The 27,289-nt window shown below is 39.5% G+C and overlaps 1 protein-coding gene across 1 annotated transcript in view; it reads right to left on the bottom strand.

The window, feature by feature from the left end:
• Positions 1–1,306: 1,306 nt before the first annotated feature.
• Positions 1,307–27,289, bottom strand: part of LOC128746309 (uncharacterized) — a 38,137-nt gene continuing 12,154 nt past the window's right edge. The window contains exons 4-6 of the mRNA XM_053843358.1: positions 2,003–2,136; positions 1,630–1,885; positions 1,307–1,410 (exon numbers count right to left, since the gene is read on the bottom strand). Of these exons, the coding sequence (XP_053699333.1) occupies positions 1,307–1,410; positions 1,630–1,885; positions 2,003–2,136 (494 nt within the window). The remainder of the gene's footprint in view (positions 1,411–1,629; positions 1,886–2,002; positions 2,137–27,289) is intronic.

Below are 27,289 nucleotides of genomic sequence, written 5' to 3' on the forward strand. Positions count from 1 at the left end.
AGAAATGGAGATTACAGCAACGGCAATAGTGGTGATGGAAAATTTCTCTTCTGGTTTGTTTGTTTGTTTTTCGTTTTGTAGTGGTTTTTTGTTTGGACATTTTTTTCTCACTTCTGCACTGTTGCACTCGAATGAGTTTCTATTGTGTGTTTATGTGGCTTCTAGGTTGGTTACCGCTCACTACTCATGTAGAGGGGAGGGGGTGTCCTTTCAATAGTAATCCCTTACCTATCATCCCCCAGGGAAGTCGTTTAGGTTCGATTTCCTTCACAGCTTATTTTTAGAGTTCTATGTTCAAAAATCAAAATTCCTGCGACGATGATAATCAATAGAGACTAGAGCTAAAGGACACCCTTCTATACACGCCCTTGGCTTTGATTTGCAATTGTTTAACTTTCGTGCTGCTTTTTTTTTGTTTTCTAGTTACGCTTTCATGAATTTGCACGGAACGGACTCAATTTCAGCCACGTCCCTTCGTTCGTGCTGCTAGCAGGAGCTGTTGCTGACGGCTGCTCTGTCCAATTGTACTTTTTTCTCCCGTTATTTTTTCTATCCCATTTTTTTCTTCTTCGCTCTGTATAAATATGCTGTTAACTAAACGTTACAAAAATATTTATAAAAACTATCTAACTTTCTCCTGCATTTGATCTTCCATTCGCGTTTTATGATACTACTTTTTTGCCCATTTTAGTTACGCTCTCGCGATGGAGCTCCTAAACACTCAATAGGATCGGTTCAGCTTATTCCTGCCCGAAGCCCGACTGCAGGGAGGGAGAAACCACTTCTAGAGTTCCCCTAGCATGTGTCGGTTCCACCGCACCGGTTCCACCGATTGACTGCCGGGGTCTTCCCAGCGTAATCTAAGCTTCTGCTTGGTTTGGTGTAGGTTGGTTTCTGCCAGGGGGCTGGTGGGGGGATTAGCTATTTACAAGAATCATCATTTCATTTCCCTCTGTCTGTCTGTCTCTCACCACCCCCTGGTGCTGCTCTCGTATGATTACATACACTATAATGTAGGTATAAGTGTATACCGGATTGACAAAACGAAAAAAACAACGGTAACGAGTAAACGAGCTTCAAGTCGTTTCACATTCTTGTGTCCTGCCTGGGGTAGGTATATATACTTATAAACAGGGATCAACGAAAATTGCTTTGCAAAATTAACAGCTATAGTGTTCTTTTTTTTTTGTTTGAGTTCTGTATTCTGTAGAGGTCACTATCACGCTTCTTGTTACTTACTTGATTTTAAGATTCCATTTTTTTGTGTGTTGTTTCATTCTTGATTACAGCGACGCTGGATTGGCTTTTACAGGGCGAAGGATGCCAGCACAAGAATGGACAACGCCAGCAGAGTCACATGCCAGTGCAGCTGCTGAACGAGAGACCGATGATGGTGATTCAAGGATGGCGCTGTAGAAGTTAGAAAGTTGGAAAAAATGGATCGTTAGGTAAATTGACAGTTATTGATAGTGTGAAAATTGTTACGAATAAAGATTGAGTGTAGTTGGGTTTCGTTTAAAATAATGTTGTAAATAAACAGGCAATTTCAATTAATGGGTCAGCGAGTTTGTCCTAGCACATAATGAACATGTTGTACCGGCAATCGGAGAATCGGAAACATAATCTTACCCGCACTGCGCCAGTTAATGAGCTTCTGATTTCTCAGCTCGTCCGTCATCGGGATGTAGATGACCTGTGTCGATTCCCGCGTGCCCTGCGGTATGGCTTCGATCCGGGCCAGACACTTGAGTGCGAGCTTGCCCTTGATTTTGCCGAGCCGGTCCTCGTCGATGTGAAACCGTATCTCCAGCGTCCGGTAGCGCAGTATGAAGCCGTCGTTTTCAATTGTCGTCTCTTGCTGCGGTTGCAAATAATCCGACGGGACCTGCCAGGACACCAGAACGAGAGAGATCGAATATTGACACAGAGTTAATGTGGTAACCGTTCCGTCGCCGAGCCCGGGTACCGGTCGGCGTGTGAAGTGGCAGTCAATATAACTTACAATCCGATCGTTGATGAACCAATACAGCCGCGCCGGTGGACTGGACATGTCCGAGGAGCAGTTCGCCACCACAAAGTCACCCAGAGCGTAGTTGTGCTGCAGCCCGTTGATGATTGGATCGTACTGGGGAAGCACTGTAATTGGGGTGAGATAACAAGCGCCGAATGGAATCCAATTAGGAGCTGGTACTGTTTGACAGATTATCGTTATAATTCACATAACAATCGATAAATAAAAACTAATTAATTATGGCTGCGAAAATACCACCGGATAAGTTCGATTGAGCTAATGAAATCTCCATCCGCTCTCGTGGAAGATAAAACAGTCAATTAAATTGATTCAGATGGCTATTTAGAATACATTTACATTGTTGTCTGACAATCTGTGCTGCGGTGCTGATAATTATTTTACACCGGGATACAACTCGTTTGTTTGATAAAATGCTCAAAGCATTCGAGTGCTTTCCTAAATGACAAAAATGTCACTTCCATCCGAATGTTGATTAACTCAACTTTCCGAGAATTAAAAAGCAAAGCTTTCCATGACCTCTATTACCTTCTTTTTGACCTTCTCGTTATTTAATTTTTGGTACGAAAGGCCGCAATGTTATTAGCAAAAAAATTAAAGAGGCTCCGTGGTTGATGTGAATTTGAAGTAAATTCGTACAAGCACAACGAACATACTTTTCTAACCGCAGGCTAATTGCTAATTTTACAAAGCAAGTCACGCTTGCAAGAATAATAATTTGTGCCATAAAAAACTGAACAGTCACAAAGGTTGATGGAAGACGACCGTGAAAGTAATTAATTCGAAAATCGAACCGAATTTATCTTCTTCGATGTGGCTAAAGATTTACACGATTATTCTTTTGGACCTAATCTGCTGTTCCAAATTATTAGCAGATTATTTTAAACGCTTTTTACATTTCAAAATTCGAGAGACATTTCAACAGTGCAAAATTTAAAAAACTAGGTACGAAAGTAACAGATAAAAAAATATTTAACTAGGTACTGTTCCATCATAATGAGCGTCTTACTAGATTCTGCAAATCGAACTATTTCGCCACCGATATGCAGACTTTGCCAGTGTGCAGTGTTTAGTTCGAAGAAAAAACACTCGTTGGGTGAAGCCTCCAAGTTAGAAACGAAATGCACGTGTCTGCTAGAAAAAAATTAATATGTAGTAAAATTATTCGTACTTTTCCTAACAAAATATTTTGCAAACCAATGAAACGGTTAGTAACCTACACTAGTCGTGAAACCGACTCAGCTAATAGAACAATACTGAACTCGGTCGATTCGGCAGACATGGGCATGGGAGTGCGCGACGTTAGGTATATGGACTTTAGGGATATAAACGTTAGACATAATGAACGATACGTATAATGGACTGTAGGCATTAGATATGTTAGGCATTATTTACAAAACTACGCTTTCCTATGATTACGCACTTGAACCAATCTTTGCACCGTCACAATATAAGGAGCATACTAGAGATGGTCGGGTATGAAAATTTGAATACCCGAACCCGACCCGTACCCGATTAGGAAAAAAAATAAAAACCCGTGCCCGACCTGAACCCGTAAGTTTATTTTTTTTCAATACCCGAACCCGACCCGTACCCGGCGGGTACGGGTACGGGTGCGGGTTTCGGGTAAATTTTCCGCTACCCGACCATCTCTAGAGCATACCACAAAACATCTGAATGCTGGATACCAAAATGGATCTAAATGGTGGTTACAGTGGTCTCGTCTCCCATAAACAAAAAATATTACGAGTACGGGAGTCGCTCATTTGGCATAATGCTGTTAGGTATAATGCCATTTGACACAAAAGGGGGAAAGGTTATTGGTAGCTACGCTTAACAAGAGGTCGTTGTAAGTCCTACCTTTCGTCCAATGCTGGAAGGTGCATGAGTCGAGCTAAGCTATAATCTGAGATTATAACCTGATTCGATACCCATGTATCCTTGAACCACAGAGGCGCTGGACCAGCGACACGGCTCTCAAGATGCACAAATGTTGGGTATATGCTGTCCTTAATCGCTGCCGCTCGTTCAAACTAAACTTAGAGATAATCCATACTACTCAGTAAACGCAAGAAAATGCGTGCATCTAAATATAAGTGGTTTCTGCGGAGGGGCGAAGGGCTTGGGCTTCAAATGGTGAGTTGACAACCTGGAAGGAGCGTCAAACACAGCTCTGGTCCTCACAAACTCCCGCCTCACGCCTCCACGAGTCACATGGTACCAAATGCGGCGCAGCCTGGGCTATGTTGTCAATCTGACACTAGCGAAGTGAGGAGGTGCGACGCGAATACTGGCGCAGTAACCATGGAATGGCGGTAGAGGAAATGCTTCGTCAAACACGAGCGTCTGCTCACCAGACAGGTGAGACCGGGGGTTAGGGGCAGGCCCAACAAGCCGCCCTGGAAAACAAAAAGTTACCAATAACGAAGAAGAAAATAGGAAGTTTGATGGGGAATACCAACAAGCGGTGGAGGAGAAAAAAAATGCTTGGAAAAATTATCTAAGTATTGCCACTAGAGAGAACCTGGCCAAGTACCGACGAGCTAGGAACCAGTTGACCACGATCCTAAGGAGGAAAAAGCGGCAAAAGGAGGACAGAGATCGTGAAGAATTAGAGCAACTATTCCGAGCTAATGACACGCGCAAGTTTTATGAGAAGGTGAACCAAACTCGGAAGGGCTACACACCGAAACCTGACATGTGTAGGGACGAGGGAGGGAATCTAATTACAAACGAGCGCGGGGTGGTCGACAGGTGGAAGCAGTTCTTCGATGAACACCTCAATGGCAAAGTCGCAGAAGGAGGCGGAACGGAAATTAACCTAGGAGCGCCCATGGAAGATAGTGATGTCCTAGCACCTGATCTCCAAGAAGTCAAACGAGAAATCAGGCTGCTGAAGACCAATAAAGCCGCTGGGAAGGACCGCCTACCGGCAGAGCTCTATAAACATGGCAGGGAAACGCTAGCAAAGGCTCTACACTGGGTTATTTCGAGGATTTGGGAGGAGGAAAAGCTACCGGAGGAATGGATGGAAGGAGTGGTTTGTCCCATCTACAAAAAGGGTGATCGGCTAGACTGCTGCAACTATCGTGGTATTACGCTGGTAAATGCCGCCTACAAGGTACTCTCCCAGATCCTGTTACGCCGGCTGTCACCGATAGCACAAGGTTTCGTAGGGAATTATCAGGCGGGTTTCATGGGGGCTCGCGCAACTACGGACCAAATGTTTACTATCCGACAGATCTTGCAGAAATGTCGGGAGTACAACGTGCCCACGCATCACATCTTTATCGATTTCAAAGCAGCATACGATACAGTCGATCGAGACAAGCTATGGCAGATAATGCACGAATACGGTTTTCCGGACAAACTGACGCGACTGATAAGAGCTACATTGGATCGAGTGATGTGTTTCGTACGCATCTCTGGGACACTCTCGAGTCCCTTCGAGACGCGACGAGGGTTGAGACAAGGTGACGGTCTATCCTGCATGCTGTTCAACATCGCTCTTGAGGGGGTGATCCGACGAGCGGGCATTGAAACGAGAGGCACGATTTTTACCAAGTGTAGCCAACTTCTAGGCTTTGCAGATGACTTCGATATCATTGCCAGGAACTTTGCGACGGCGGAGGCAATCTACGCCAGACTGAAAGCGGAGTCTAGGAGAATTGGGCTAAAAATAAATGCGTCGAAGACCAAATACATGAAAGGAAGAGGCTTAAAGGAAACAAATGCGCGCCTCCCACGGACGGTAACCGTTGACGGCGACGAACTAGAAGTGGTAGAAGAGTTCGTGTATTTGGGATCGCTGGTGACCGCGGACAACAACACTAGTAAGGAGATCCAGCGGCGCATCCAAGCGGGAAATCGGGCCTACTTTGCCCTTCGTAAAACGCTGCGATCAGGAAGCATACGCCGCCGCACGAAGCTAACAATGTACAAAACCATTATTAGACCGGTAGTTCTTTATGGACTTGAAGCCGTGACGCTGCTTACGGAGGACATACGCGCCCTTGCCGTGTTTGAGCGGAAAGTGCTGCGGACGATATTTGGCGGAGTACAAACTGAAAGCGGAGAGTGGCGGAGGCGTATGAATCACGAGCTACAGGCACTGCTTGGGGAGACTCCCATCGTACATCTAGCGAAAGTTAGCAGGCTACGGTGGGCCGGACACGTCGTAAGGATGCCGGACGACAGTGCGACGAAAACGGTCCTCTTCAACAACCCCACCGGCACCAGGAACAGGGGGGCCCAACGTGCACGATGGCTCGACCAGGTCGAAAGCGATTTGCGACTTCTGAGACGACTAGGAAATTGGCGACGAGTGGCCCAAGACCGAGTTGAATGGAGACGAGTGCTTGAAACAGCACGAGCCACCCCGGCTCTATGCTGCTGAAGAAGAAGAAGAAGAAGAAAATAGGAATCGGAACAATCGGCGTCGACCTACGCGACGAAATAAGGACTACGATTGGAAACTCGGGACATGGAATTGCAAATCGCTCGGCTTCCCGGGTTGCGATAGGATAATCTATGATGAACTACATCCCCGAAACTTCGATGTCGTAGCACTGCTATGTCTTGTACACAACCCCCCTGATTTGTTTAATGAATAGTAGTTACATTTCGAGAGAATTTGTCTTGTCATATTGAGCCTTTCCAGATTCAGCCAAATAGGAATTCGGCCTTTCGTGATTCGACCAAACAAAATTTTGGCCTTCTGTATCAGCTGTTAAAATTTGGCCTTTTGCGTTTCGGTCATTTGGGTAGGGTACCAGCCCTACCCTATCTTCCGTATATCTAATGGAATACAACCAGATAGGGTGAATATGCTAAACTCGAAATGACCAAAATCAAGATCATATAAGTCTAAAAGTCCGAAAAGACCCAAAGCACTCAATCAGAAAAATGTCAAAAAAATCCAAAAAAAGGAAAGGATAGGTATCTGTTTCGTTCCGCAGGAATCACTTTTATTTATTTTTCTGGGTTTACTGACTAAATAGTAGGGATTATCGGATTATCCCTTAGTTGAATCCAAATATAAAAAAAAATATATATGCCCAACATTTCTGTAGGTTAAGGACCGCGAATATTTTCAGCCTAATATGACATTCCTCCATTCGAGTTGTTACCGTTTCGCATCTTTACCCTATACCCTTAGGTATAATTGGAGAAAAACGCAATGAGCCAGCAGCATACTAGAGTTCAGTATGAATTTGATTTATATAATTTTAGAGTTAGGTTGGGTATGCGATTAACATTATATTAAAATTAGGTTGTTACAAATTAAAATAAATATAAATAAAACTAAAATATTAGAGACTAAAATATATATATTAGGGACAAAATAAGAATAAACTAAGCATTCCGAGTAATTAAAAAGAGGTTAAAATTAGGCAAGATAAAATAGCTCACTGTGCTTAACGAAAGACAAACATAACTGCACCCTAGAGGGCGAAAGTAAAACGCATAAGAGTTCAGTGGAGTGAAATCCTGAACCGATCAGAAGATCCGGCTTGTCCCTGATAAGTTATAGGCGATCATTTTGGATCGAGTTGCGAACAGAGCAAGTTTTACCTATTAAGCTTGCGTTATATTTCGATATCTTCAAAGTGCTACAGTGCAAGTCAAATCAGTAGTACAGTGCAATACATTCCGTTAAGAAAATTAAAGAATCCCAGTCAGGTAGGATAAAAAGAGAATTATAGGGCAGGCCGAACCCTAACCTGCAAGACCGTATTCTAAAAGACCACTATTTCATTAATTCGCAACAGGGCCCATTAATGCTTTAGAGCAACAGCCGCGAGATTAGCCACGAGGCGACCGGTACAGGTATTGGACCGGTGTCGTAGGCCGAACAGTGCCCATGTGTGTGCCAGTGCCATTTAGCGGCCCGCCGCTAAGCGATCAAGTATAACCTCCCGCAACCGCGGACGATCCCTGCCTTCGAGGTCACTCGCGCTCCAGCCGGAGGTGGTGACGGGCTTGGATACAGCAACGATTCTAGTACCACCGGGAAAACTTACCCCGCAACCGCGGTCAAACCCCGCCTGTGAGGTCACTCGCACTCCAGCCGGAGGCGGTGACGGGCCTGGGTTAATACGAAGCCGAAATCCCGCAGAATACAAACACCTTTGTAAGGCCAGCAGTTCCACCCCGCCTTCGAGGTCACGTGCACTCGCGCTAGAGGCCGTGACGGGCCTGGGTACACCTGAAGCTGCTGCCCGATCCCACACAACATTCGCAGTTCGCCGTTTGTCATCGAGAATTTGTCATCGTCAAGTGAATGGTCGGCCGACCCCGCAGAGAAAGAAGAAAAGTACAGTGAGTTTATAGGTTAATTAATAAAAATTAGTTGTATGAACAGTAAGTAGAGTGATTTTGATTCCTTGATCGAAAAGTAGACCCGGAGCCGACTCTGAGAGCCTTCGTGCTCCTCACAGCCGAGCTAGCCAGAGAAGAGGCCGTGAGAGCCCAGCCCCTACACGGTTCCCAGTGGTTCGACCAGGAACCTGGGGCGAACTCAGCTGAGGCCCCTCCGGCCTCAGTTTTAACAGAGTTCCTGCATGATGTCAGTGGTTCATAAAAACCGTACATAGTCCGATGGAATCTGGTTGTCAGTATATTCGATGATCCAAGCTGTTTACGTGAAGCTCGAAAGTCAACACGAGACAGCAGAGCCGGGACATCAATTTCATTGTTAAGGAGTTTGGCCACAAAAGTTGCTTGTTGAATTCTTCAACGCCTCTCTAATATCTCCAAATCCAAATCTGGCATTAGTCTACGTAGCGGGGAAGATTGTGAGGTAGATGCCAGGGTAGATGTCTCAAAGCGATACGAACAAATTTTCGTTGAACACATTCTATTCTGGCTTCCCAACACAGGTTATAAAGATTCCAGATGATACAAGCATTTTAGAGCATTGGACGTAGCGATGCGCAGCACAATGCCTTCAAGCAGTGGGGATCTGTGAGATCTCGGGAAGCTTTTGTGAAGGACCTAAGTTGTTGAGAAGCTTTACAGATGACAGCAGTATACTATTGGTTGAACATGAGCTTGTTATCCAACAGAACTCCAAGATCGCTGATCTGATCGATGCGCCTCGGAATAGCTCCGTTTATTTGGTAATCAAATAAAAATGTAATATACATCGGTGAAATGTTATAACCACAAATTTGACTATGCTTATTGCGGGCTTGTTTCTATTCCACAAGTCAGTAAAGGCGTCTAACAGCGCTTGCAATCGGTAGCAATCAGCGATAGATTTCACTACGAAATAGGTCTTTAGATCGTCGGTATATACCAGTGCGCATCTGGGACCGAGCAAAATAGCAGTCCCGTTCAAGTACATGGCGAATAGGTTACCTCCTTGTAGAACACCACCAGAAGTATTACTGAATGCACGTAAAACTGCGGAATCCAGCTTGACACGTAAAATACGCTCTGTAAGATATGAGCTCAATCATGAAGTCAATCTATCAAATATACCCAACTTGTGCTTGTGCTAGACAATTTGAGTTCAAACTTCCATCAGCAGCTCTATTGGAGCCGATTCCGGATTCCCAGTGCACCCCCTCCTCCCCCCCGGATCCGGATGGCGCGCACCATGGTTTGTAACTGCAAAATAACTGATCAATGATTTGTTAAAAAAATCGGCATATTTCCAACAAATTTTACATATTCAGCAACATTTTCTAAAGAAGCCATGTCGCGGTCCCCAAAAGAACACCGGAATAACTCCGGAGTCATGTGACATATCATGGCCACAATTGTAGATATTATGAAAATAGAAAAGATTTTCGGGAAGATTCCTAAATTTGGCAAAAAAATATTGAAAGATAAAAAAGTTACGCTCATTTTAGTAAATTTTCGAGCGCTAAGAATTATGTAGACCTTAGAGGGGTTAATGCCTCTGTAGTTGCTTGCGTCTCGCTTTTCCCCTTTTTAAATATAAGAAACTTGTAGGATTGTTTCCACAGTGTTGGAAATATCCGTTACCCAAAGTTGAATAACGTTGCATAAAAACTTCCGAAAAAGTTAAAGTTTTGTTCGAACAAGTTAGAAATAATTTAAAAATGTCCACAAAAAAGAACCAACATAGCTGTGAACTTCACACCAACGCCAACGCACAATATTGCACCGGAAGTGATGCAGCAATAAATAGTGACGCCACCTATGACACCGTCTGGTTTTACTAGCAGAATGTTAGAGGATTGAGGACCAAACTATGCTAACGGAGACCGGATTATATGACAGCATGAATTCACTGTAGATTTTCGTAAACGTTTGAAATTTCGCCTGCCATGCTTGTGGCTGCCTCAAAAAAAGTTAAAAAGCTCTAACGTTCCTAGACCGGATGGGATCCCCATGTTGACTAACATGGTTTCGTTTCAGGTAGATCCGTAACTACGAACTTGTTAAACTTCTTTACCATTCGATCGCCGGCTAACCCAACAAACACCGAAGCTGAATTAAAATGCTACTGATTTGATCACAGCTGATCTAACTCTGAATACAGGTGGTAGACGCTGAATAAATTTAAGCAAAGGCCTCTGTATTCTATAAATGATTAAGCAGCCAGCAGCGCTGTAAATCAGCTGCTTCACATAATAGTGTCACAAGCATATTAGGCGCATCTTCAACCTCTCCACAACCCGTCAATATTCTCAATAATTGTGCTATACTAACTGAGTAAACGATTTGTCATCTTAATAAACAGCCCTCCCACGAAACATTTATGCGCTGATTAAATATTTTAGCAGCCATTATTATTCAGCCATAGCTTAATATGCATCGAATAAAATTTATGTAAACAATTCTACAATACTTATTCAGCCGAAATTGGAGAACTTATACAACCTATTTTGCTTGAGGCAGAAAAAAACACTTGTTCAGCGATTATATAACCTTTATATAACCTCCGTGCGCCTTGTTTCCAGCTTTACGCAAATCGGTTATTTAAAAACGCGCAAAAGCCTCTATTAAGCTCCATTGCAGCTTCGAAAGCAGCTATTAGCAAGCCCGAAGCTTGATAAAATCACTAAATTTACATGCTTAAGCACTGAAAAAAGGTTTTTATTTCTAATACTAAACCATAGTTCAGCCACAGGTGGAATAAATTCAGCTATAAAAGCGTTTGATCAGCCTGAAATTGTTACTTGGGTAACTGCTTTCAAAGCTGCAATGGGGCTTAATAGAGGTTTTTGCGTGTTTTTAAATAACCAATTTGTGCAATGCTGTCAATTATATTTTTAGAACGAGAAATAGTTTTGCAATGCTTTTTCAGTCGCTTAATCAACGTCTCATCAACCTTTATGCAGCCAAAAAATAATCTATTTTTAAATTTTAAAAATGGAACGCGTCATATTTATTTTGCTTTGGTGTCATAAACTATATTTTAAATTTCGAATAACTTGAATTCGTATATGCAAGTTCATTAAAAATGCATGTCGTCATCTTTCGGGAATTGAACCGCCATCTTCTGAAATTAAAAACTTTCCAATTAAATTCTACTATTTATATTTATTCGTGACAGATACGTATTTCGCCTACGACATGCAGGCTTCATCAGTGCCTGATGATTATTTTTTGGCTGCATAAAGGATAATAAGACGTTGATTAAGCGACTGAAGAAGCATTGCAAAACTATTTCTCGTTCTAAAAATAGAATTGACAACATTGCGCAAATTGGTTATTTAAAAACACGCAAAAGCCTCTATTAAGCTCCATTGCAGCTTTCTTCCTAAGTAACAATTCCAAGCTGATCAAACGTTTTTTAGCTGAATTTATTCAACCTGTGGCTGAACTTTGGTTTAGTATTAGAAATAAAAACCTTTTTTCAGCTCTTAAACATCTAAGTCAAGCTTCGGGCTTGCTAATAGCTGCTTTGAAGCTGTAATGTAGCTTAATAGAGGCTTTTGCGCGTTTTTAAATAACCAATTTGCGCAAAGCTGGAAACAAGGCGCACAGAGGCGATGTAACGGCTTAGCAAGTGTTTTTCTGCCTCGAATAAAATAGGTTGAATAAGTTCTCCAACTTCGGCTGAATAAGTATTGTATAGTTGTTTACATAAATTTTATTCGATGCATATCCAGCTATAGCTGAATAATAATGGCTGCTAAAATGTTTATTCAGCGTATAAATGTTTCTTGGGAAGTCAGGCAGAGCGCAAGTTGATGTCATCTATACGGATATGAAGGCGGCTTTCGACAGAATTGAGCATAAAGCATTACTTCGTAAATTGTTGCAAATGGGAGCATCAAGCAGATTGCTGTCGTGGCTTTCGTCCTATCTAACTTGAAGAACGCTGCATGTCAAGCACGGCAATTGCGTGTTTTCGCCATGCGCTCCGCAAGGGAGCAATTCGGGACCACATCAGTTTCTTCCCAGTTAGTTTCGAGGTACGACGTTGGTCTAACAAGCCAGTCGTTGTATGTTCGAATCTCAGCTAGGCGGTGCTGCTGGATAGACTCAGTAGGATTGTTGCACTAGCCCCGTTACAGTTCTGTACTCTAACAGCCGGCTGTGAAGTCTGTCGATAAAGAAGGGTAATGTCTAAAGACGGTTACGCTCAAGGCTTTGCTTTCAGTTTCTTCATCGATGTTGCATTTTTGCATGGTCATAGATGCAAACTAATTTACGCTGATGATTTTAAAATCTACGCAGTAGTACGCTGTACCGAGAACTGCCTTCATTTGCAAATGCTGCTAAACGTGGTCGTCAATTGGTGTCAGCTATCGTCAGCAACTCGTTATCAGTATCGCAAAGAGCAACGTTATGACCTTTCATCGTTCTTCAGATCCGATTTTCTTTGATTACCATATCGACGGTACTATTCTCAACCGAGTGGAACATGTAACGGATCTTTGTGACTACTTCCATGCCCACTATATGTCGATTATTTCCAAGGCAAATAGACAGATTGGCTTCTTCTCCAAAATTTCCAGGGACTTTAGGGATTCTCATTGCCGGAAAGCGTAATACAGTTCCCTCGTTAGGCCGATCCTTGAAAACGGTTCCGTAATAAGGACACCGAACGACGTAACATAAAACTTAAGGCTCGAACGTGTCCGAAAAAGATATCCCGTGATGGGATTCTTGGAATCTTCAAGCGTATCCAGATTAGTGTCAATTGCTTAGTATCGAAACACTCGCTCGAAGACGAAAGATGCAGCAAGCCACTATCATTGTTAGACTGCTCGCTATCGACATCGATTGGTCACATCTTTTATCCCTGCTTGATTTCCACGCTTCAGGAAGTCCCCTACGACAGCGATCATCATTACAGTCAGCAGGCTTGCCATTTCCTCACTCATTGTGCAAAAAGTGCAACTTTTTTCATTCAACACGATTAGCAGAACTGCTGCTACAAATGAGAAATACATCCACGCAATGAGAAACACACCAAAAATAAAGAGAAATATAAACAAACTTTAGAATCTCATTGTGCGCTCGTACTGCAGCAAGCAACGGCACGGGAATTACATTGTTGCCATATCTATCATCCACCATCGTCATATGCAACATTTTATGCACTGTTGCCGCTGCGAGAAGTCTAAACAGTTTTTTTTGTGCCATATCATGGGCAGCCAAAAAGTGTATTAACACTTTGTTGCTCAGTTTATTCCTCAATGAGAAGAACAATGAGCAGGTTGCTGAGCAATCGCGATCAGTAAAAAGAGAAAAGTTCAAACAAAACGGAGCAACATAAATCGAGACTGAGTAAAGTGCGAATTTTTCTCTTCTCTTTTTTTATTCTGAGGAGTCATCCCTGACTGTCAGGATTTTATCGTACACGCTATGGATACAACCAGCCTATTGTTGCAATGATATCCCAAAAATCACAAAAAATTGCAAAATAGAAAAACAAGTTTTTTGGCATGTCAAAGAAAAGTCTAAAAGCGTCAGAGAAAACTTAGAATAATAATTGTTGACTTAATGCAAAAAAAAAATAAAAATCTAGAAAAGTTCAAAAAGCCAGTGAAACTAAATTTTAAAATTGTTCCAAAAAGCAAAAGAAATTCAAAAACCTCGTAAAGAGTAAAATTATTTTCTAAATAAGTAACAAAATTCAACGCGAATGCAATTACAAGCCGATATAAATCCCGAAAACACAAAAATCTAGAAAACCTGAAAACATTCAGTAAAAGTCACAAATTCTGGTCATCTCACTTTTAGCATACAGTCAAGAATTAATTTATAGTCCATCAATCCGGATTGCTACAATAAAATAAAAAGTTGGTTGACGCATGCACGGTACACTATTTCACTGTTTTTTTTTACTTTAACCCCCCTTAATTTGATTTTTGTTGAAAAATATCGTAAAACTACGGTGCTCCTCTGATCGCCATTAAAAATAAAATAATACTTTGATTTTGTTAAAAACTTGTCCCTTCCAAAAAATTACCAAAATAAAATTTAAAAAGCCCCACATAGTCCTGTCAACTTGAAAGCAGTGCAGAAACAAGTCGCAAAAAATTTCTCAAGACTCCAAAAAAATCAGTAAAACGTAAGAGCACTAGCGTTCGTATTAAGTAACGCAATTCGGATTTAAGCGCCGAAATTTACGACGCTAACAAGGAATGCCACCCGTCACTCTAGCGACTGTTCCAATAAGCAGCCAGTGATTGATCAACGGAGCAGATTTAATGAACAGTTACAATTCCACAGTTTACTTCACAGAGATTCACATTTATGCCAACTCATTGTGCAAGAAATGGCTTCCGAAAATCTCAGGCATAAGCGTTCGAGACGCACACATACCTACACAGACACACACACCCCCACACATACAGACAACCGCGGGTTGGTTTGCATTACCAACGTAGACAGTGCGACTCTTAGCGATTCGGAAGGATAAAATCAGCACAAAAGCAACGAATAGAAAAGAAACAATAAATTTTCCACAACATTAAGCTCGTTTCCGAAGCCCCAAACCAAACCGACTCTCGAGGGAATATGATTGCCAGGGCAGCCACGCCGCACCAGACTGGTGCGGTGGTGGGTGGTGATGGGCGACCAGAGGACGGAAGATGGTAAAAGCTGAAGTGCAATCCAGTCGGTCGGTCGGTCCAGTCAGTGGTCCGGGAGGAATTATTCTGCGGGTACCGGAACGCAGCACACGCAGTCAGTTCTTCGTCAACATCGTCCCGGACTGGCTTATTTCAATCAAGAATTGCGCTGCAGGCAGACGTAAACCATTGCCGGCCGGTCGGTCAGAACGAGTGAGAGCGAGAGAGAGTCACATTCCAGTATGACAATAAAAAGATAACCATGAAAATGCAGAAAATCTGCCGGCAGTTGTGAACCCTCCCACACACAGTCACATACCCGTTACCGTCGTCGTCGTCCTCGTAACACAGTGGGATTGTTTCAGCTTTGCTCTAGTTTATATGTTAATTTATAAAATTATACACAAATCATTTTATAATTTGGAAAAATAACACCTGCGTTAAATAGATAGCATAGCTGATCAAAGTGAAGCAAATACATTTTTAGTAATTTTGCTAATTTGCCCCACAGTGCTTCCGGTTGTCGTGTGGCGTTCCCAGCGTACTCTGCGGATGTGAGCTGAAACCCGCCCAGACGAAATCTCTGACCAGTCATCCCGATGTGATAATAATAATCAAATCTTCCCTCCGTTCCCGGTTTCCTTCCACCTACCCAGGCAAGCCTGAAGCACGACCAGATGTTCCGGGCCATCAGGCAGGCCAAGCAAATCTGTTCAATAGGGAATGAATTGGATCGATTGTGGTTTTCTTAGAATTTGAATAATTTGAAGATTAAAATTTTACCGGCTCTCTTGTGTCTTATTTGCCCCCTTTCCACTTGGCACCCGAGAGAGAGAGAGAGTATTGTAGCCACGGCACGGTTCCGTTCGACCGAAGAAAACTCCAACCATGCGAAACCGACTCCCCGGTGGGTGGGAGAACGAAGTGAAACACGAGGCTGACGCGACGAGGTGACGGCTGGGAGTGTTTCCAGCGGTTTTCAGATGCGATTGCCGGTTGGATTAAATTAAAGAATGTTGCCCGGCTACCACCGCACCGCAGGAGCAGCAGCCAACACCTCCACCACCCGGTGGATAGCTCACAGTTCAGCTCATTTTCACCGAAGGGTGGCGGCACGCGGATGGTGCTCGGAAACTGTTTTCCGGCGTCGCTGTGACTGTTCGGATGAGCCATGTGTGAGTACGGAGGTGGAAGAGGAGAGCCAGAGGTCGTCCTCAGAGCAGCTTTTATGCTACGGTTCAGTGCGTCTGTAAAGACCAATTCAACTCAATCACATAAAACGCTTATTGAAGCTTGGAGACTCGACTTCGAGACCCGGGATCATCTTTATTTTTAAAGTAACATTCAGAAATATTGCCAATTTATGTTTTATCAGGCAATAGTTTGAAGTTCAAAAACTGCACACTGAGGCAAACATTGTCTTTGCTCCTATTATTTTTAATTATTCTTGCATCAATATATGTTTTAACGAATTGAACCGGCATCAATATTGATATAACTCGGTTGAATTAAATGCTGTGCAGACAAAAAAACACTTTTTCTCTTTTTGTTATCTTCGAATAGAGCTATAGAAACAAAAATAAGAAAGATCTTTGTTATCCTCTGGGCTACCGGTAAGTCTGAAAGACAAACCTGCTTCGACGCCGTTAAAATAGATCCAAGCTAACATTTATACTGCTTCAGTTTGTGACCAAAATAAACTAAGCTACTGCTATGCTAAACCATCAAATGTAATATTATGAAGAAGTACGCCAGACCTCGAGCCTTTGTCATTTGTGAAGTCAACTGATTAGCTAAGACCAAACTGAGAACAAATTTTTAAATTTTTCGTCTTAGTAGAATCTCAAAAATGTTTTACCTATTTTAAACAGTATTTTGATCGCTTTTGAAATTTACGATTTGTATTTCATCTTATTGTACTACTAGGGTAAAGAACCTATTTTAAACAGTCTAGTCGTATCACTGATTATTTCACCTTATTATAAGCGATGGATTGATTAAGTGGGAAATAGCAGCATACCAATCTAAAAAAGTCACTATTATTAAGCTAAACTTCTTATTTTGTGCATCAAAAATGGAGGCTCAGGTACTAACCTTAATCAGCCCGAACGCATTTTCTTTCTTAATTCAGCACTGCATTTTTCTAATTTGTCTCAAATTACCACTGTTACGAGCTTGTAACCATGACCTGAAGCCATAACGCAAGCGCTCACATATCTACTACAATATGGTATGTTCAAATAGAGTACTTGACTTTTAGAAATACTGTAATCAATGCTCAAAGTAGCGAGGTGGAGATACTTTTCAGCAGTAGCGAGCTGGCAAATCGCTTCAGCAGCTAAAAATGCAAGTTTTTTAAAAAATAACTTTAATTTATAATATTTTTTATCGAAAACGTATTGGTATGAATTACACCTACAGTACAGTGCTTCAAGACGAAGTTCTTATCGAAAGGCTCTGAAAATATGAATATGAAATTATTTTTAGCTCATTTTTGTTCAACTGATTAAAATAGGCGACCCCTGATTAATCCGTTCTATATCCTATCTCGTATTCTCGTATAAAACTTAATCGAAATTTTCTAAATTTTTTTTAATTCTTTGCGGAAAAAGTTTAAATTACTTATTTGAAAACAAAAATTTACAAACTACTTACAGAGCTCGAAAACATTTTCTTATTGTAGATCAGCTTCGAATCTTTCAAACGCTTACCGCTATTCTCAAGGGAATAGCATCAAATTAATGGCGTGCAAGCAACAATGATTCAGTCGTTGCACTTGCTAGAAGGAAAAGAACCCAAGAAACATTTATGCGTTGAATAAACATTTTAGCAGCCAAAATTATTCAGCCATAGCTGAATATGCATCGAATAAAATTTGTGTCAACAACTGTACAATACTTATTCAGCCGAAATTGGAGAACTTATACAACCTATTTTATTCGAGGCGGAAAAACACTTGTTGAGCAGTTATATCGCCTCTGTGCGCCTTGTTTCCAGCTTCGCGCAAATTGGTTATTTAAAAACGCGCAAAAGCCTCTATTAAGCTACATTACAGCTTCAAAGCAGCTATTAGCAAGCCCGAAGCTTGACTTAGATGTTTAAGAGCTGAAAAAAGGCTTTTATTTCTAATACTAAACTATAGTTCAGCCACAGGTTGAATAAGTTCAGCTAAAAATCAGCCTGGAATTGTTACTTGGGTACCAGCTTTCAAAACTGCAATGGAGCTTAATAGAGGCTTTTGCGTGTTTTTGAATAACCAATTTGCGCAATGCTGTCAATTCTATTTCTAGAACGAGAAATAGTTTTGCAATGCTTTTTTAGTCGCTTAATCAACGTCTCATCAACCTTTATGCAGCCAGAAAATAATCTATTTTTAAATTAAAAAAAGAATAGAACGCAGCTTTAAAGTAGTTTGAAAGCTGTGAGCCTAATGAAAGCGTCTACTGGTTTATAAAGCCATTTTAACACCTTTAAACAACCGTAAAACGGTTCTATGTTTAAGGTTGTTTATAAGCGGATTATTTAGCAGAAAAATCCGCTATTAAGCTTGTTTATCAGCTTTGGAGGAAAGCTGGTTTGGAAAAACTTAAAGTAGCTTAAACATCGCTTGGTCAAACACCATTTGAGTGCTTACTTTATGCAGCTTGGATCGCCCTAAACCAACTCGTAAACAGCAATTGCTAATAGCTGCTTTCGAAGCTGCAATGAGGCTTAATAAAGGCTTTTGCGCATGTTTAAATAACCAATTTGCGCAAAACTGAGAACAAGGCGTACAGAGGTTGTATAAAAGGCGATATAATTGTGTTTTTTCTTGCTCAAGCGAAATAGGTCGTATAAGTTCTCCAATTTCGGTTGAATAAGTATTATGTAGAATTGTTTACATAAATTTAATTCGATGTATATTCAGCTATGGCTGAATAATAATGGCTGCTAAAATATTTAATCAGCTCATAAATGTTTTGTGGGAGGGCTGTTTATTAAGATGACAAATCGTTTATTCAGCTAGTATAGCTGAACGGGTTGACGGGTTGTGGAAAGGTTGATGATGCACCTAATCTGTTTGTGACACTATTATGTGAAGCAGCTGACTTACAGCGCATTCGTTGGCTGCTTAATCACTTAAAGAATACAGAGGCCTTTGCTTAAATTTATTCAGCGTCTGCAACCTGTATTCAGAGTTTAATCAGCTGTGACTAAATCAGTAGCTCAGCTTCGGTGTTTGTTGGGAAAGCTTCGGCTGTGTTTTACTTTTAGTTCCATTTACTGCCAGCATGGCTCTGGTCATGCATCGTAGCACGTCGCTCGCAGGTTCTGTTGGCCCTTTCTCGACTTATTTTGAGTTTGTTTGGATTTTTATTGATTTTTTTTTTTGGTTTGGCTAGGATCTTCTTGAATTTTTCTTGAAATTTGACTTTTTTTACTATTTTTGAATTTTTCTTAACTTTTTTACAAAGTTTTTCAAAAGTTTCCTGCCGGTTGTGGACTTTTTGAAACTATTTTATGTGCCTTTTTAGGTTTCTCTAGAAAACTTTCTCTAACATTTTCGTTTTTGAAACTCCGACTTTATGATGTTTTTTTTAGAATTGAATGAACTATTTTTTAACCTTTCAAGTTTAGTCTTACCTTATTTTGAACTTGTTTAAACTTATGTTGCTTATTTCATAAGTTTTTCAGCTTCTGCTGGGCTATTCGAATTAGAACTTGATAAAATTTTGATTGGATTCCCAGGGCTTTGCACTATGGGTCAGAAATTAAAATTCCGAGACAAAAATATTTACCGTCAATCGGGATGTCTCAGCTCAATGTGGTCTACGGCAACTTTTTGAATGAAAAAATGATACATCTTTTGAAGGGATCGTCCAATATTTAGGTGTAACAACAATTTAAGTAATAACTTTTTGAGTAATTTTTTTTTCGATATCGGACCAAAGTGCACGGATAACATTTTAAATATATCGAATATATTTCGTCGCACAGCTTGACAAATGCTTCAATATCCATGTTCTCAATGTTTTTGTAATGGAAAACACCCATAGGTTAGAAGAAAGTTTATTTTTTATTTTTGTCGCGAAATTCCAACTCCTGCCCCCAGTGAATGATGTTTCCAGGCATTCTCTGAAATGAACATTTGGACAGATAGCTTCAACAATTCCCTACAATGGGTATAAAATGGGGAAGGCAAACGAGAAAGCGACCAACATAGCTTTTGCCAGCCCAAACTTCTACCTAGCGCCTCCACGCGGCCATACCCTGTAATACTCTATTAAGTAGCTAAGCTAGGGGGTGCGACGCTGCGTGGTTCCCAGAGGCCAGACCTCAAAAGGTTTTGTGTATTCGGCTGAGCCACCCGGCCTTGGTAGCAGGTAAGCCTAATATGTTATTTTAATTATTTGTTTCCTTTTAGCTCATCAAGCACCTCCTACTGTACGATTAAAACTTTGGCCGTAACAAGATAATACACATGGATATCAGGGATATGGAAAAAATTAAATTAATTATTGGATATTAGATGCACTGATGGAAATTCAAATGACGCAATTCTATTTCACGCGACGGATTGCTGGTGAGATTGTTCTATTTTTGCATATATATACGCAATATATACTATATATACAGTTTATTATTGAATAAACTGCCTTGCCCCACTACCATGATATACTCTGTTTTCCTGTAACGTCTATGAAGGTACTATGGGTTCCCTGCACTTTCAAAAGTAGATGCTACACTAACATTCCTTTCCCTGCGGTTGTTCGGACGTAGCCAGCTATATAATGCGATTATATAGCCACCTACGATGTGTGCAGCCACATATGCTAATGCTTCAACAATTCACTACAAATTGCTATGCAAATTAATTGCAACTATTTGCAGATGGCTAACATATTCGGATTTGTCGTCAGGCGGTTTTTAACCTAAAATCAATTACATCTTATCAATTTAATACAGATAAAACAAAACAGTCTTCAGCAAAAATATTCCTCTTTTATGTGCAAAATGCTTTCTAGAACATCACATTGAGCTACCTGTTGAAATAAACATGTTACAAGAAGAAGTGTGATTTGAGGGATCGTTTATAAACAAAGATCTATAGCTGAAAATGAGTAAACGGTAGAAATTTGATATATTCAGAAAAAATACTTGAAATTGGTTTATCTTTAAAATTTTGAAACCAAAAAGGTGAAGAAAAAATTTACTCAAAAATGTATTACTTAAATTGTTGTTAAGGTAACACCTAAATATTGGACGACCCCTTCAAAAAATGCATCATCTTTTCGATCAAAAAGTTGCCGAACACCACACTGAGCTGAGACATCCCGTTTAACCCGTTAGGGTTTTTTCTGATAATTTTGAACATTTTTTTCCATGTTCTAGTTTTCACTTTTGGTGGAACTTATCGATTTTTAACATTGCATTGAACATTTTTCGATTGTCATTGGATTTTTCTTGATTTCTTGATTGTTATGGAACATTGTTAGATTTTGCTGACCTGTTTTGTCTGTTTTTAAACTGTTTCTGCTCTATCGTTGATCTTTGATTTTTGTGTTGTTTCGGATTTTTATTTTTGAGTTTTTCTAAAAGTTCTTTCTGTTTCTTTAAAACGTGTTTTGCAGTTTAATTCTACTTTAATTGTAGTTTTTGTTACTTTCCTATTATATTTTTGATTTTTCGGACTTCTATTCACCTTGTTTTTTAACTTTGTGATTTTTACTTGACATTTTGTACAACTTTAGGATTGTTTTCGATTATTTTGGTAAATTTTTACAGCTGGCTGTGTTCTTTTGGTCTTTTTCTGGATTTTTTCTGCTCTTTGACTTTTGAATTTGTTTTAGATTTTATTTTCATTTTTTCGAAACTTCGTTAGTCTTTTCAAACTTGTTTTGAACCATTTTTAAAATTTTGGATTTTGAAACATTGTACAGCTTTTAATACTCTTGATGATCGTTTTCTAAATTTTTTTCTTACGTTTTCAGACAATTAAACTGCAGTTACATCAACGGTATTTTTCATTTGATTTCGGTAAAGATAAAATTTCGCGAGATCTCGCACAACCTTATTTAAATTTTTTTTTGGTATTTTTCATGCTTGATATTTTGGTGTTTTCGGTGTCCATGTATTTATATGTTTAGACTTGAATATCCCATCTCTTAAATGTTGTGAAGTAATTTATATATTATACCGCAAGAATATATAATCCAAGTATTTCAGGTACTAACACTGTTAGGCTGCTGATATTCGCTTCGTTGCATTCAAATTCATGCATCGTACGCGAATCGTACTAAGAATGAGCAACACAGCTTGTGTTCAACGGATGAGTCAGTAGCGTCGATACGCTGACACGTTCATGATGCTTCATGTAAGGGGGAAATACACACGAGCGAAAACAAGCTAACTTCGGCTTTTCATCGCATCAGGCACGATTCATTCAAATCTTGAGGTAGAGGATGTGGGTTCGAAGGCGAACACATCGCATCGCATCGCATCGCATCGTAGCGCTTCGCTTCGCGAATCGATCGAGTATTCGCCGTGAATGGAAAAAAGCAAAGAAAAAAGCAAACGTTTGCGATGGTAGTGAATCGCGCAGAATAAAGGGTGCAGGTAAAGTTCGGTGCACAAAAACCATGCCAGATTGCCAGCTGGCAGCGGTGGATTGCCTCTCTCTCAGGTTTAGACTGGGTCGAAGGATTCCAAATTCTAAACTTTTGTACGCGGACTCAAATAAATCAATATTTAACAAATTCGAGTATTCAAGGCCTCCTTAAGGGGGATTTTTCGATTTTCTCGGACATCACTTAGGCAATTGCAAATTATTTTTAAAGTTTTTGTCACCTCCTCCTTGGGAATTGGCTTAAAAAATCGGGGGACAAAAAAATAATTTGTAGGATATGTGTTAATTTTTTTTAAATCAATTGTCTGTGGACGCTACAGCGTGAAAAGCTCGAAAATTGAGTGTACGAGTTTAGTTTACGCACGGAACAGAAGTGGAAATCCTAATGAAATTTCCGAAAATCGTCCAAAAATAATTTTTTCCGTTTTACCTTTGTTATAATATATAACAAAGGTTTAGAAATTGGTCGAAAAACGCGAAATAGAACCAAGGCCCGGAGGGCCAAGTGTCATATACCAATCGATAGGGTTCGACGAATTGAGCAATGTCTGTATGTGTGTGTGTATGTGTGTATGTATGTGTGTGCAGCTCATTTTCTATCGCCTGTTTCACGGAAATGGCTGAACCGATTCATCCGCTATTACTTTTGTTTGAAAGGTATTTATGCCTAGTATATCACCATTCAGTTGCTTCGTGGTACGACGTTTCGTTTAAAAGTTATAGGCAAAAATGTGAAAACTACGTGACACGGTTTTTTCCAGAACTACACAACCAATTTTAATGATCTTAGTACCAAATGAAAGCTCTTGCTATCTCTAAACTTTTTACCAAGTTTCATCGAAAACAAATATGTAGTTTAAAAGTTACGCTTAAAAAACAACTTTTGACAAGGTCCAAATGATCGCCTGTTTCTCAGAGATGGCCAAACCGATTTATGCGCTATTAGTCTCATTTGAAAGGTAATATAGCCGGATAGATCACTATTGAATTGTTTTTTGATTGGACGTTTAGTTTGAAAGTTATAAGCAACCGTATACACCACACCAAAATTATCTATAATTTATAATGATTTTAACCAAGTTAATTTGCCTAATTTCAATTATTTTAATGTCAAACGAGAGGTTTTGATACTACGAATATATATGCAAAATTTCACAAGAATTGGTTTTTCCGGTCAAAAGATATTAACCCTCGAATACTCGTGCTAACTTTTGTAACACAGTTTATCGCGCGCACAATAGCCCAAAACCATAGAAAACGTGCGCGCTAGATTTTTGACTAGGAAAACTTGGTTTTAAGTTTATCAAACCTTTGGAAGAGTTTTTTAAAAATGAATGCTCTATCGTCTGGTAGCATTTAACATTTGACTAATCCCCCTAAAAGTAAAATAAAAAAAATATTTTTCTTCAGTTTCAATATAACACATTGATGTGTTCTGCAAAGTTTTAGAGCATATTATTACAAGAAATTTTGCTGAAGACAGTAACCCTCTATCTCTTCAGCGAAGATAGAGAAATCTCATTTATTGTAAATGCACTTGTAAAATCAGTTTTTCTATTTCGGCTCTTTTTGTAATTGTTGTATGACTTTTTCATGTATTAGAAAGTTGTACAAATAGTAAAAATACACAACTTTACTGAATGTAGTATACCTCTACGTCTGCTTGTTTAGGGTCTGTAGAACTTTGATTATAAAAAACACCCTAATTTTGACTCCGAATTATTCGACTACCAACAGACGGCTACATTTTAAACATTTTACATTTGCTGATAGTTTTGCTGCATACAGACATCATTTTTCTATATGAAGAAACGAGATAAAATGCCAGTTGAGGCCAATTGCGGTACACCTCACATGCTGCTTACTTCGTTTCTGTGATTTTCTGTCGGTTTATGCTGATCTGTTTTCCTAACAATTTAAAGTATTAATGCATCGAATAATTCTGACATTTTGGTCACAACAAGTTTATTGAAGAATATAAGTCAGTTGAACAATGATTTGAAACTATATAACAATATGGCATTCAAAAACCTAGACATGTTGTACAAAATACAGCAGCGTGAGTAACCGATTGATGAAAAATTGATGAAATTTATTCAAGAAAACTTTATTGATGTGAACCAAATAGAATGGCATTACAGGAAATTATGCATAGTTCAAAAACCTATAAACTAGACCTTTACTACGCAATGTATATGTTAAAGAATAATATTTCTTCTTACAACTTAATTTTACTTGCACTTACCCACAGTAGTAACAACTTACTCAGCAATTTCATGAGAAAAGGAACTATCAAAATTTATAAGTGCTACCAATAGATGAATTATTTTCCAAAGACGGGTCGATTTCTATCTCAAATAGAAAGTAAGACCTATAACAAAGGTTCCTTTCACCACTAGGTGGATTAAATCAGGTTTTTACCTTTGTTATACTATATAACAAAGGTTTAGAAATTGGTCGAAAAACACGAAATTGATCCAAGGCCCGGAGGGCCGAGTCACATGTACCAATCGATAGGGTTCGACGAACTGAGCAATGTCTGTGTGTGTGTGTATGTATGTGTGTATGTGTGTATGTGTGTATGTGTGTTCGCTCCGAATTTTCTATCGCCTGTTACTCGGCGATGGCTGAACCGATTCGACCGCTATTACTTTTGTTTGAAAGGTATTATTGCCTAGTATATCACTATTAAATGGTTTCGTGGTCTGACTTTTCGTTTGAAAGTTATAAGCAAAAATGTGAAAACAACGTAACACGGTTTTCTCCGGAACCACGCAACCAATTTTAACGATATTAGTACCAAACGAAAGTTCTTACTATTACTAAACATTTTGCTAAGTTTTATTGAAAACGGACAAGCAGTTTAAAAGTTAGCCTTGAAAAACTTGTTTTGACTAGGTACAAATGAACGCCTGTTTCTCAGAGATGGCCAAACCGATTTACACGCTATTAGTTTCGTTTGGCAGGTAATATAGCCGGATAAATCACTATTGAATGGTTTTCTGATTGGACGTTTAATTTGAAAGTTATGAGCAATCGAATACACCACACCAAAATTAACAATAATTTATAATGATTTTAACCAAGATAATTTGCCTAATTTCAATTATTTTAGTATCAAACGAGAGGTTTTCACACTACGAATATATATGCAAAATTACATAAGAATTGGTTTTACCGGTCAAAAGATATTAACCCTCGAACACTCGCGCCAACTTTTATAACACGGTTACTTGCGCGCACAATAGCCCAAAACCAAAGAAAACGTGCGCACTAGAGTTTTGACTGGGAAAACTTGGTTCTAAGTTTATCGAACCTTTGGAAGAGTTTCTTAAAATTGAAAGCTCTATCGTCTGGTAGAATTTGAATTTTGAATAATCCCCCTAAAAGTGAAATAAAAAAAATATTTTCCTTCAGTTTCAATATAACACATTGATGTGTTCTGCAAAGTTTTAGAGCATATTATTACAATAAATTTTGCTGAAGACAGTAACCTTCTATCTCTTCAACGAAGAGATCTTATTTATTGTATATGAATTTGAAAAATCAGTTTTTCTATTTTAGCTCTTTTTGTAATTGTTGTATGACTTTTTCATGTATTACAAAGTTGTATAAATAATAAAAATACACAACTTTGCTGAACATAGTATACCTCTATGTTTCCTTGTTTACGAACTGTAGAACTTTGATTATAAAAAATACCCTGATTTTGACCCCGAATTACTCGACTACCAACAGACGGATACATTTTAAACATTTTACATTTGCTGGTAGTTTGGCTTCACACAGACACCATTTTTCCATATGAAGAAACGAAAGAAAATTCCAGTTGGGGCCAATTGCGGTACACCTCACATGCTACTTGCTTCGTTTCTGTGATGTCGGTTTATGCTAATCTATTTTCCTAACAATTTAAAGTAATAATGCATTGAATAATTCTCACATTTTGCTCATAACAAGTTTATTGAAGAATATACGTTAGTATATACGTAATATACGATTTGTAACTATATAACATTATGGCATTCAAAAACCTACACATGGTGTACAAAATACAACAACGTGAGTAACCGCAGGTTAATAAAAATTGACGAAATTTATTCGAGAAAACTTTATTGTTGTGAATCAAATAGAATGGCATTACAGGAAATTATGCATAGTTCAAAAACTTATAAACTAGACCTTTACTACGCAATGCATATGTTAAAGAATAATATTTCATCTTACAACTCACTTTTACTTGGACTTACCCTCATTAGTAACAACTTACTCAGCAATTTCATGAGAAAAGGAACTATCAAAATTTATAAGTGCTTCTATTTGGTTCAAATTTTGTAAACTTATTTAATTTCCAAAAACTTCATGTAAGCCAAACATGTCGATTTCTATCTCAAATAGCAAGTAAGATCGTATAACAAAGGTTCCTTTCACCACTAGGTGGATTAAATCAGGTTTTTTCCTTTTTTTTTGTAGATTTTTGCATGGAAAATAATAACGTATGTATTAAAGCCAAGCCAGCGCACTAGAGAGAAAAAAAGACGAAGCAAAACTTTCAATGAGAGTGCGCTTTCATTAGATGGTTTTGAATACTCAACTGTAGTGACATATCATATCAGATACAGGTTTTACACACAATGATGTATTCGG

The sequence above is a fragment of the Sabethes cyaneus genome, chromosome 1, assembly GCF_943734655.1.
Source record: "Sabethes cyaneus chromosome 1, idSabCyanKW18_F2, whole genome shotgun sequence".
NCBI classification, from domain to species: domain Eukaryota; kingdom Metazoa; phylum Arthropoda; class Insecta; order Diptera; family Culicidae; genus Sabethes; species Sabethes cyaneus.